This window comes from Colletes latitarsis, chromosome 10, assembly GCF_051014445.1.
Source record: "Colletes latitarsis isolate SP2378_abdomen chromosome 10, iyColLati1, whole genome shotgun sequence".
In the NCBI taxonomy this organism is placed as follows: domain Eukaryota; kingdom Metazoa; phylum Arthropoda; class Insecta; order Hymenoptera; family Colletidae; genus Colletes; species Colletes latitarsis.
The window spans coordinates 20,977,621-20,990,267 of record NC_135143.1 but is presented as its reverse complement, the minus strand read 5'-3'; the positions used below and the strand labels follow the sequence as shown (position 1 = coordinate 20,990,267).

Below are 12,647 nucleotides of genomic sequence, written 5' to 3'. Positions count from 1 at the left end.
CTTAAATATATTTTAGCTGAAAGTCTACTTTCCGCGATGAAAATCAAATCTGGGGTATTTATTGACTTTGAGCAGATAACTGGAGTTCATTTTTTTGCTTTTAGATTGTTTTAAAACTTCCAAGCTCGAAAATATTATGGCTGAAAGAGTTGTGATTAAATTTGAGGAGGTCAAATCAGAGAATGGAAAGAAAATCAGTTTTGAGGAGTTTATCAACTTCGTGAGGTAGTGGAAATTCCTTTCTATGCTCTTAAATTATTTTAAAGCCTCGAGGCTCGAGAATATTATGACTGAATGGATTGTGATTGAATTTAGGGAATTAACGAGAATCCAACCACGATAAAAATCAATTTTGAAGAGTCTATTGACTTTCGGAGATAACAAAAGTTCGTATTCATGCTTTCAGATTAGTTTGCAGCTTCGAGTTTTGACAATTGCACTGCTGAAAAGATTATAATTGAGATTCAGATTTAAAGTTTTGTAAATAAAAATAGAATCATGATCGACTATATTTCCCAATATTCACGTTTTATTTATGTTATTTGTTTCCATAGCTTTTCAAGTCGAGGTTAATATTCGTAAAGCAGAGCAGTGTAAATTTTCAGTACAGTAGACACCATGTACAATGAGTTCTGTATCGTGTTTCAGACTCGATTAGCTTTAATAATGGGCATCGTCTTACGGCTAAACAAATTACGAAAATGTTAATGCGTTGACACTTGATAACCCCAGCATAACGAGAAACAAGCATTGAAAATCCTGTGATTCGAGAAAAAGAGCAGAAACTAATTTCTAAAATTCAGCCCATCAAAAGTTTGAAAATTTAACATTTGAAATTGTTTTATCCAAGATAGAGTTACATGCAGAATATAGCCTTCTAGTACGTTTTATTTATAACAAAAAAACTGACAGTGTCCAAATTTTCTTACCCCTCATGATATAAGTAAACATTATGCAAAAAGTCTGGACTTGCAAAAACTATTTTAAAGGAATTCGATCGCCTGGTCCTCTTCCGGACGCCATTTTTCAGGTTCTAACGATTGAATTTTCTTTGATCCTACGGTTTCTATGCATCCAATGTCTCAGAAACGCATTCTGAAATTTTGTAGCTGGAATTCGGGGAATGAACGTAGTTACGAGACTAACGTACGCGTATCGTAGATGCTAGTTGAGGACGCGTGGGTTTTTTATTTGATTTAAGGCTATTATCTGTCATTACAACTATTTGTCTCATTATAGTAATTATTCTTCTCCGAGGCAGCAAAGGGGCCAACTTCGTTGGCCTGAAACGACTTGAATAATCGTTAGTATCTAAAATTGCGTTCAAACGATTAATCTTTTGAAATGAAAATTCATACTTTTTTAATAATAAAATTCTTGTATCTATTTAGTTAAATTAAATTAAATGAAATTCATTGCATCTTAGAATGCTTGTACGATATTTCCTTCTGATGCATACTGTTTCTTCTAACGTGATATGTTGATCTTGGGAACCGAACAACTGTTTTGCCTCGATCGATCCAACGGTTGATGTACCTTGTCACTGCGACAATTTCAGAAACACTGATAATTCCAATGGATAGACAGTTCTAAGCAAAAGTGACAGCAGACAAGCTATCACGGTACCAATGGTATTGACATTGTTCGTAAACACAAACAGAAATAGCGATGGTCACCTAGATTGTGTGAACTAAACAGACTGTGGCTAGTTAAGTGCACGTGCACTTGTCGAATAGTTTAACTCAATGTTTGTTTGGACAAACGGTACGTTTGTTACGTGTACTGTTTCTCTACCAAATCGAGCACCAATCTTAAATAGTGAAAATATTTATTACTGCATTTGCTGTCACGTGTCACGTAATGTTTTTTAATGGCAGATCAACGTCATATTATTTCACGGAGCAGAAACTTATAAAGGGTGTTCAGCCACCCTTGGGAAAAATTTTAATGGGGGATTCTAAAGGTCAAAATAAGACGAAAATCAAGAATACCAATTTGTTGATGAAGGCTTTGTTAAACAGTTATTAACGTTTAAAGTTTCGACAGTACTGAATTTTTTTCTCGAAACTGAGTAGGATTTCGGGGGTATGTCTGTTGACCAAAAATGCTTGCAATTGACCCCTGCAACTAAAAATAATTTTTCCAAGACGATTCGAAAGTCTTTTTTTTCACCCAAAACTTTCAGCACTTACACGAATTTTTTTCTCAAAAGTGGATAGGATTTCGGAAGTATGTGTATTCACCAAAAATGATTGTAATTGACCCCCGCAACCGAAAATAATTTTTCCAGAACGATTTGAAATTTTTGAATATAATTATTAATAACTTTTTAACGAAGCCTCCATCAACAAATTGGTATTCTTGATTTTCGTCTTAGTTTGGCCTCTAGAATCCTCTATTAAAATTTTTCCCAGGGGTGGCTGAACACCCTGTATACAAGTGTCACATATGTGCAACACGTTCTTCAAAATATTCGCTTGACAAACACGAAGCACACTCTCTTTCTTCCACTCGTCGATACCACATAACGAACGTGGTTTTCGTACAACTATCGAGGTTCTATAATATCATTAAAAAGTCAGTTGACCAATTAAGAAAAGATTACCACAAATATTTATATAACTTCTTCGATTCTTATGAAATGATCCTACGAAGTTTATAAAAACACGTATCGACTTTATCGTTTCACAAAGCTAAAGCATGCCAGATGCGCGATACGTAATCGTGTCGAATTTTCTGCGAAAACCCTAAAATGTTTTGGTAGTTAACATCTGCCGATGACGTTAATTTTAGTACGTACTTAATTTCTTCTTGATTCGGTAGACGATCTCTTGCAAAAATAAGAGAAATTGTTTATATTCGCAAATATAAGTAATATTGTCGTATCGTATTGTGGACACTGGTAACTAATTTTAACACATAGTCATTTTATTTTATCTTCTTTTAAAGTCTCTCACAGAACTCATTACAACTCCTATAATTGTTAATATTTTCGTACAAGAAAAATTACGAACTCTCTTAAAACATGGAAAAAAATACGCTTCTTTCACAAAAATTTCTAGGGAACTGTTAAAAAATTTAGGTGATATGATTTTTCTCTAAGAAACTACAAAAATTAATTGTCAAGATTAGATGTCGAAGAAAATAAATCTAGATATAGATCTATGTTAAATAATAATTCCAATTGTCTAAAAACAAAGTTTCCTTTTCCGTGGACAACTCGAGGGATGTGGGTCAGATCTTGGTTTGTTTGGTGTCAATCAGTCAACCAGAACTTCTTCTTTTAAGGCCTCCTACTGGACTCGTAACTTCTATAATTGTTAATATTTTCGTACAAGAAAAATTACGAACACTCTTAAAACATGGAGCTGAATGAACAATAAAATACGCTTCGTATGGTTTGCTATGGCAGTCGACGCGTTGAGTGGTACGATTTAGGCTCGTTTTAGATCGATGAACGCGATCGACCGACGACTGGCGATTGCCCCAACGTCAATCGATAGGTGCGTATTTAATTATTGGCGTTTCAGTAGCAGGAACACTTACCTTTCGCCAGATTATCAACGAAGGGATGTCTTGACGCGCTTTGTAGTATCTTATCTGTGTAAAGTCGATAATGGCTCGTAAACGAAAAATATCGATGCGTTGTAGCTGTCCGGACACCGCGAAACAAAATCAGTATCAAACGGAACGGCCACGTCGCATCGTTGACACGATCGCTGAATATCTCATCAGTCTAATACGAGAATAGAGAATTAATTGCACGATGGCGCGTAAGCAGAGCCGAATGATTGGCTACAGAATGCTCTGCATGATCGTCGTACCGACGATGTACCTGGTTTTCGTAAATGCGTTAGCGATATTTCTGCCAAACAGCATGGAAAGTGCGGTTAAACCGACGGACACGCGTAAGTTTCGTTTTCTCAAATCCCTTGCGCCATCCCTTTTCCGCCATCTTTCTTTCTTCCTCCGTTCGCCAGACGCGATTGGAAACAACGATCTCCATTATCGCAATGGACTTTATTATTACATTAAACGAGAGTCACTAGTAATATGTAAACAAAAGACTATTTTTAACGCGTTGTTCGTTCGCCGTGAATCACAATCGAATTATATTTCGATGGTATAAATTTTGTAAATACATCTTCTTCTTCTTCTTTGTGCAAAGTACTCGTCTATCGTTCGAATTCTGATCATCTCTGACTCCACAGGTGTACACGAAATTAAAGAGACGGGATATAAAAATGTCGAATGATTCATTACATAACGAGCTTAGGGTACAGTATCATCTACGTATCGCGATATATCTCGCGAACACGCGGATAAAAAGTTTTCACGAGCAATTTAAAGAATCCATTCAACGTAGTTTCCTATTTTAATAATAAAAGCACTTGAAAATTTGAAGGAACAATTTAAGGAATTTTTTATCCTCCCTTTAACAGCAATTTTAAGAATCTTTCTGTCTGTTTTTTACTTTCTCTATGACGACTATACCTTGTTTCTAGAGACGTGTGCAAAATGTCTAGACGAAATTTCGATACCCGCGTTCCACATAATAATTTAGTACAAACGATCGTGGCCATTACACAATCCCTATGTTTTATCTTCATTACGTTTGAGTGTTTGGCTCAAACTCATCAATCAAACAATACCTTTAGTTCAGATTGTTAATCTTATTACGCCTTTAACTACACGATAATTTTACGGTATAGCCGTAGTTTTACTCTCTGATCATAAATATTATATTTTTTAGAGCTGTGACTGCCGTTGAACATTTACCAAAAATTTGATACAACAATGAATTCCAGCGCTCCCGTAATGAAATAAAATATGTAAAGAACAATTTCATTATAAATTCAATTCAAAGTCCATAATCGTTCGACATAAAAAAATTGGGACGAATCGTTGATATTATAAAAGAAATTATTCGACAGTTTTGAAACGTACTATATAATTCGTATAAAATTTAAAGCACAAACGTAAAATTGCAATAAACTTCCGGTGTCTTAATTAGTAACTTAATTGTTATTAATTAAATTAAGACTTCGGTTGTTTCTCCACTTTTTATCGTCCGCCTTTCTTCCCTTTGGGCGATCGTTTTCAGTATTTTCTGCATCAGGTGTTCATTAGCTTTTTTCTTTGAAGGACTTCGCAAACTCTTGCAATTAGAACCCGTTACCTTGGGACCAGAAGAGATAAACTGCACTTCTCCAGCCATAAAAGAGTTCCCGCCCGATGGTTTGACGCGGGAGCAAAGACAGTCGGGGCTGATAGTGATCCATTTTCTAATAGCGATTTACATGTTCCTGTTGCTCGCCATCGTCTGCGACGATTTCTTCGTGCCCTCGATCAAAAAGATCTGCGACAGTAAGTTGTTCTCGGTGACTTTTAAAAAAAAAATATATTTTTATCTGCCACACTCGAGATGGACATAATTCTTATCTAGATAAAGATTTCGAGCAACGTACGAAAGGTAAACAACTTTCCATGCGTTACCCCTTCGACAAAAATTGCGATCAAATTATATTTCGCGTCGAGCGAATAAAAACTTTATCTCTATGAAATAATTATTTTTTATCGTCTATTATTTCGATAGAATTCTGTCCATTCCTATTCAGAACATATAGAAATTATTTATTTACCTTCTTAAGTTTTTTAACGTTCCAAACTTGGTTCATTGGTGAATGAAAAATTACTATTTTAATTATACGATTATCTTCGCTTTATTTATTATTATGAGGGGATACAGTCGTTGAAAAATAAGTTGTGAGAATCAGCGCAGAGATGTGTTTTGCCGCTGATTAAAATGAATATTAATTTTTTTTTCCTGGTTGAAAATATAGATAACACGGTAAATCCTCTCATTGTGTCACTAGCTCGAGGCCGCGACTGACGCGATGAAAGGGTGGACAGAGAAATTACAATCGCTCCTTATCTCCGCTCGACGCTCGCGTTTGTAAACATTGAAAATAGTAAGATCGATTGAAAAACAATAGAAATGAGTCAGATACAGTTAATACTCGATCTCGGTATAACTTGACATACCTTCGGTTGTGTGTTAAAGATAACGTCGAGACGAGCAGCTCCAGGAACTGGAGGAAATGATTTCGTGATGCAACTAAAGGTGTAATTCGTGACGCGATAAAAGGATTTATTTGCATTTATTTATCTTTCGTTTTAAATAAACTGCAATTTTTAATCTACAATTTTCCTTATAGACAGTAGACTTCTGTAATCCCTTCTATTAGTTCCACCTCTATTTTTCCCTGTTCTTTAAATCTACGAAGAAAACATTTTCTTGGTATATTTCTTGATTATGTAATCCTATTTCTTTCTATTCTAATTCTTATTTCTCTCTGCTAATTTTCAATTCTCTCTGCATATTTTACAAAGGTATTTGTTATGTACAAACGAATCGATTGTTAAACGGTTCTTCGAAAGACAAATGGTGTCTTTCTTTGCGATAGGGGAATCGTGATGATTGAATAACTCGTACATTCGTGTTTCTAGAGATCAACCTGACGGAAGACGTTGCAGGAGCAACGATCATGGCGGCGGCCAGTTCTAGTCCGGAATTGTTCATTAACGTCGTGGGAACCTTCGTGACGGAAGGAGACTTGGGCGTAGGCACGATTGTCGGTTCCGCCGTCTTCAACGTGTTGGCTGTGCCCGCCTGTTGCGGATTATTCGCGAAACAGGTGAGTCCAGAAACAGGAAACATTTTCTTCCAATGGTATCGTACACAGAAATCGAAATTAAAATGTCTGAGAGAGGGTGTACTAGGGTTGCCTTATCCACTTTCCTTTTCTTCTTTTCTCTTGTCTTAACTATGTTATATTGCAAATACTAACTAAACGATTATGAGATATTTGCATCACAATATTTTACAAGAAGATAGATACACAGGGTGTTCGACCACCTCTGGGAAAATTTTTAATGGGGAATAGAATACCAAGAATACCAATTTCTCGATAGAGGCTTCGCTAAAAAGTTATTAACAATTAAATTCAAAAATTTCAAATCGTTCTGGTCTGGGTTAGGTCTGGGTTAGAATTTTTCCTAGGGGTGGCCGAACACCCTGTATGACAAGGGGGTCGGAACATTTTATTTCAAACTGTACTCGATGTAAGAACTGAACCGAAATGCAATGTCGAGTTTAGACGGACACGCGATCGCAGAGGGATTAAAGAAAATTTATTGCTCGTAGGTATTGAGTCTGGAATGGTGGCCAGTGACGCGGGATACCATCGCGTACACGATCACCGTTGGATTATTAATTTTCACGTTGCGAAACGGCCGCGTCGAGTGGTACGAAGCACTGATTCTCATCCTGTTCTACGTTTTATACATTTTCAGTAAGTATTTCTCAAATCGTTCTACTAATTCACCGCGATCGAATCAATCCCAGTAACCGGTCTCTCGTTTCAGCGATGTGCTTCAGTCGTACGATCAACGAATTTCTTCAGCGTACAACGTGCAGAAGAAAAAAGTATAAAAACCTGTCCGAAGAGAGCCCCCTGATCGCTACCGGTAAACTTGCTTTGTCGAACACGCGTATAAAAATAGCTGACGAATATTTAAAACTTTTTATTGCTTTTAGACGTTGTGAAAAATGCGGACATTAAATTAATGGAATCCGACGCGGTGGACGAGACAGGTAAATATTATTTAATATAAGACCAAACTAATCTAAAACGATCTAGTGGTTTTACGGATGATGGCGTATTTTTTTCCACCACTACTTTAATTCATAGAGTACCATCAAAAGTCTAATATTTCTATTTATAATTTCTAAAAATCGGATTCTCAAATTCCTCTCAATTTTAAATACTTTTGTATGGTTTCTCAGTAGTTTAAGACCATTAATTATATGCTATTACTTTACTATTAATTTCAATACATACAAGTCTCTGCACTCTTAAACAAGTAATAAGCTTTGGAATAATATGATCTTCCATGACCCCTATTAAAATTTTCTGCATAAATACATGTAGTTTGCAAAAGGGTGAATTTGATTTGCATAAAGGCGAATAACAAGGGTGCAAAACCTATGTGCATCGCTTAGGTGAATGCGATAACGAAATACATACAAGTTAGACTCTGAGCAATAAAAAGCTGAAATCAGTGGAAGCCACAGTAAAATAAAAAGAGTGGGGAAAACGGCTTTTCCAGTGTCCTAGAAATTACAATGGCGGCGATCAAGATTGCTGTAGAAAAAAATATACCACTAGATTGTTTTTTATTTGTTTAAGAATAGACGCTAATCATAGAATCGTTTCGATTATTAAGAAAAATATATACTTTTTTTTAGACGACATCGTAAACATGATCAACTGGCCAAGTTCGACGTGCGAGAAATTATGGTGGGTGATCACGTGGCCGATTAATTTCGTACTTCTCATAACGATACCCGATTGTCGGAGAAGTTCACTGAAATCTTGGTACATTCTTACGTTCATTATGTGCGTAGTATGGATCGCAAGTACTTCGTACATAGTCGGATGGGTCATCACTGTAATCGGTACGCGTCTTACGATAATTTAAATTCGATTGTTTGTTCGATTTTTTGGAGTATCTATAAGCGACCAGATGAATACGATTTTCCATCAAATAATTCGTTATTCCACAAATGTACATAGTAGAATACGAAAAATGAAATTCATAATCAATAAAACTAACTTGATAATGAATTAATTTGAAATAAACGTGAGAAACATTTGTTTATAAATATTGGGAGTATAGATTCTCTTCAAAAAGACAATTATTGTATTAAACATTAGGAGAATTCAGGGTTAAGTCTTCCGGCCTAAATCCGTGAAATAATTAACAAAATGTTTCGCCCATTTTTGAATCTATCTTTCTGAATTAAATTCGTGCAATGGTTGGATGTGAAGTATCTTGAATTTCTATTATTCCTTTTCTACTTAACATGTGGTCACTAGTGGCCACTGGTGGTCAATAGTGGTCGTATTAATTTAGCCAACGTCCGCAGACTAAATGGAAAGGACGAACGGTCAAAAAACTTGTGTTTTCACGTCGCGTGACAATCGATCATTATTTCAGGCGATACGTTTAGGATCCCCGACTCCATAATGGGATTGACCTTTCTTGCGGCAGGAATGAGCGTACCGGAGGCTGTGTCAAGCGTTATCGTCGCGAATCAAGGTAATTCCCGGGCTTTTTAAGTGCTCGTTTCTCGCGGCGTTCATTACAGAAATATCGGTTAAAATAAATTCTCGTTTGAACGCGGCTCGAAACGGCGACGGTTGTGACTCACCGCGATTCGTCGCAGATAATCGCCAACAATCAAGAAATAATATATATAACTAGCGAGTAACGATCGCGATAATGCTATCGTAAGAAGACTGGGTTACGATAGCGCGGCGTGTGACGCTATCGCGACCCTATTATCAAATTTGGTCAATCTTGGAAACGTTTCTTTTGCGCTCGGTCACGAGCCACGTCGTTCGCGTCGTGCGTAATATTCGTTAATGATCCGCTCTGGTCGCGACGATTAACCGTAATTAATACTGACGTGTCACAATTTTCACTCGTAAGATACACGACCAATGCAGAGGCAAACGTGCAGAATTTTGTTAAAAAATTTAATGGTGGTCGATACCACGTACAAATAAGTTTTCAACCAAACCCAATAATAATGAAGTAATTAAAGAGAAAAGACACGATTGCTTGTACGTAATATGCCACATACAAGGTTTGGTGCCTTTAAATTGATCATATAAGTACATGCATATTATTTTCTAAGCTTTATCATTTCGCATATGGTATTAAAAGTAACATAATTCGCATTGACAATTGTTTCTACAGTTATTTGCATTCAGTTGCAATGTCAAAAGTCTTTTGATCGAAATAGGTACGCATGAAACTGCAGTAGAAATCTATCATTTGAGTGTTTGTGTTCTGTATTATATTCTATTTATTGAATAAAGATCTTAAGCTCCAGTTGAGCCCATAAATTCAGTTATAAAGATAATATTAAACTAGATACAGTATTGCACTTTTTAGATCTATGTGTGTAGTGTTCAGCTTTTGCACTAGTTGAGAAATACGAGTACTGTGCGTGAGTCTTAAAAATACTAGCTAATACAATTTGAGAGTTGCAGTCGAGCTACCACTTATTGCATGATGGACTGTTCTACCTTAGAGTTTATACTTATTATTACTGGAGATATAAAATATATGGTTTGGTACCATAAAGAAGTACATAGTCTTACAACTAGTTAACTATGGCGCTTATATACAGGGTGTTCGGCCACCCCTGGGAAAAATTTTTATGGGGGATTCTAGAGGCCAAAATAAGACGAAAATCAAGAATAGCAATTTGTTGATCGAGGCTTCGTTAAAAAGTTATTAACGTTTAAAATTCCGCCCGTTCTGAATTTTTTTCTAGAAAGTGAGTAGGATTTCAGGGGTAGGTCTATTCACCAAAAATGATTGTAATTGACCCCCGCAACTGAAAATAATTTTTCCAAGACGATTCGAAAGTCTTTTTTTTCACCCAAAAATTTCACACCTTCACGAATTTTTTTCTCGAAACTGAGTAGGATTTCGCGGGTATGTCTGTTGACCAAAAATGCTTACAATTGACCCCTGCAACTAAAAATAATTTTTCCAGAACGATTTGAAATTTTTTTTTTCGTCGAAATACACCTGATTAGATTTTCGCTAAGGAATTTTTTTCTTGATAGTGCGTAGGAGTTCGGGGGTATGTATAATGACCAAAAACGATTGTAATTGCCCCCTGTAACTAAATATAATGTTTCCAGAACGATTTGAAATTTTTGAATGTAATTGTTAATAACTTTTTAACGAAGCCTCCATCAACAAATTGCTATTCTTGATTTTCGTCTTATTTTAGCCTCTAGAATCTGCCATTAAAATTTTTCCCAGGAGCGGCCGAACATCCTGTATATTCCATACATATTGTTTGAGTTCTCGAATATAGAACTTAACAAGGACTTAACAATGTTAGCAGGCGCTCTCTGGTGGCCGATACATGAAATTAAAGATGCTCGATTACGAGACCCAGAGCGTAATAAATACTGTTTGAATTACCGTTTGTTAGCAAACAATATTTCACCGGTAATCACTGACATTAATTTCACTTCTGTTTCCTTCTAATTTTTTGTTTTATTTTCAGGATACGGAGCTATGGGTATAAGTAACTCGATAGGATCGAACGTGTTCGACGTGTTGCTTTGTCTCGGGCTGCCTTGGTTCCTAAAAGCAGCACTGTTCCCCACGGTACCTGGCCAGCACCAAGTGCAGATCAATTCGCAGGGTCTCGTTTACAGCGCGATATCGTTATTTTCCACTTTGGCCGTTCTTTACATTTCCCTCGCGGTCAACAAATTCAAATTGACCAAAAGCGTCGGGGTCGTCTGTCTGATAATGTACGCCATTTTCTTAACGTTCGCTTCTATCCTTGAGCTTAATACGTTCTTCGTGGTCAATTTACCGGTATGCGTTGACTGACATTTGCCATATCCCGAACCTCCACAAATCTATCAACCGTTTATCCTCGGACGATACTTCATATAAACAGGACATTTCTGACTGATCGTTAACTGTATGTACATGTCGAATTATGTAATATTTTTTTTACAGACACATTGCATCGAATCGATGACATGCTAATGCATACTCGGCTAAATGACGACCGATTTGTGCTCGCGAACAGTTATTTAGGCTTCGAATTGATTTTCTTAAACGCTGCGCGCGCGCCCGTGCAGCTTTGTATTGTATGCGTGTGTGTGTGTGTGGGTCAGGTTTGGGTGCTTGCGCAAATGTATGCATGTATGGATGTATGTGTGCATGTATATATGTAGACAGATATACGTATAAATATCTACATTAAACGTGCAAAATACTTTTAATAAACCACTCATACTTGGTCGTAATACTTTCAAAATATTTGTTTCGTGTTTTTTGTATCCCTCTCTAAGCCAGACAGGTTAAATCGTGTCCTTTTGGTTCCCCACGGGGTGCGTTGGAGAAATAAAGTACCAATTTCAGGGCCGACTTACGAACTGGCGGATGACTCGATTCTAAGACTCGCTGCACGATGCAGCATCGCGTATCTCCCAATTTTAGTTTTCTTTGATCAAATGTATCTGTATTATGTCTATGATATGTTTCCTGAATTGTGAATAATTGTTAATAATAGTCGTATAATTATTAATATCAGCTATTATTGTTTTTATAATTAATTATTAGTGTTATTTGATAGATGATGACCTTATACAATCTTCTCTGCTTGCTGTTCAATTGCGATATAAGGAAATAATTTTTAAAGAGGAATAAAAAAATAACTTTATAACCGCATTCACTGACACCTCCCCTAGGGGTTCACCTCCCCTGCCGCCTGGGCAACCAAACTTTCGAGAAAAATATTCGAATAGGTCGACTTTACCGACGATATTAAAAAATTTCAAATCATTCTGAAAAAATTATTTTTAGTTGCGGGAGTCGATTGCAATCATTTTTTACAAATACACATACCCTCGAAAACCTACGCTTTTTCGAGAAAAAAATTCTTTTCCTGAAAATACAATGTAAAAAAACCTGGTGGGAAAACGTCCAAGTTTGTCATGAAATAGTTTGCTGTCTTCGACGCTAGATGGCAG

At 36.5% G+C, this 12,647-nt stretch overlaps 1 protein-coding gene across 1 annotated transcript; it reads left to right on the top strand.

Annotated features, from left to right (window-relative positions):
* Positions 1-3,766: 3,766 nt before the first annotated feature.
* Positions 3,767-11,871, top strand: LOC143347075 (sodium/potassium/calcium exchanger 4). Its single transcript, XM_076775944.1, has 9 exons — positions 3,767-3,908; positions 5,146-5,367; positions 6,511-6,698; positions 7,208-7,355; positions 7,429-7,530; positions 7,601-7,657; positions 8,312-8,521; positions 9,064-9,165; positions 11,162-11,871. Exons 1-9 carry the CDS (start codon positions 3,767-3,769, stop codon positions 11,494-11,496), a joined length of 1,506 nt encoding a protein of 501 aa, XP_076632059.1. The 3' UTR covers positions 11,497-11,871.
* The last annotated feature ends 776 nt before the right edge of the window (positions 11,872-12,647 follow it).

What these genes read in the sequence shown, in the direction of transcription:
- LOC143347075 (XM_076775944.1), top strand. Translation starts at nt 3,767, where the DNA reads ATGGCGCGTAAGCAGAGCCGAATGATTGGCTACAGAATGCTCTGCATG. An exon ending in GATCAAAAAGATCTGCGACA is followed by an intron (nt 5,368 to 6,510) that starts GTAAGTTGTTCT and finishes TCGTGTTTCTAG; the next exon opens with AGATCAACCTGACGGAAGAC. An exon ending in GAGCCCCCTGATCGCTACCG is followed by an intron (nt 7,531 to 7,600) that starts GTAAACTTGCTT and finishes TATTGCTTTTAG; the next exon opens with ACGTTGTGAAAAATGCGGAC.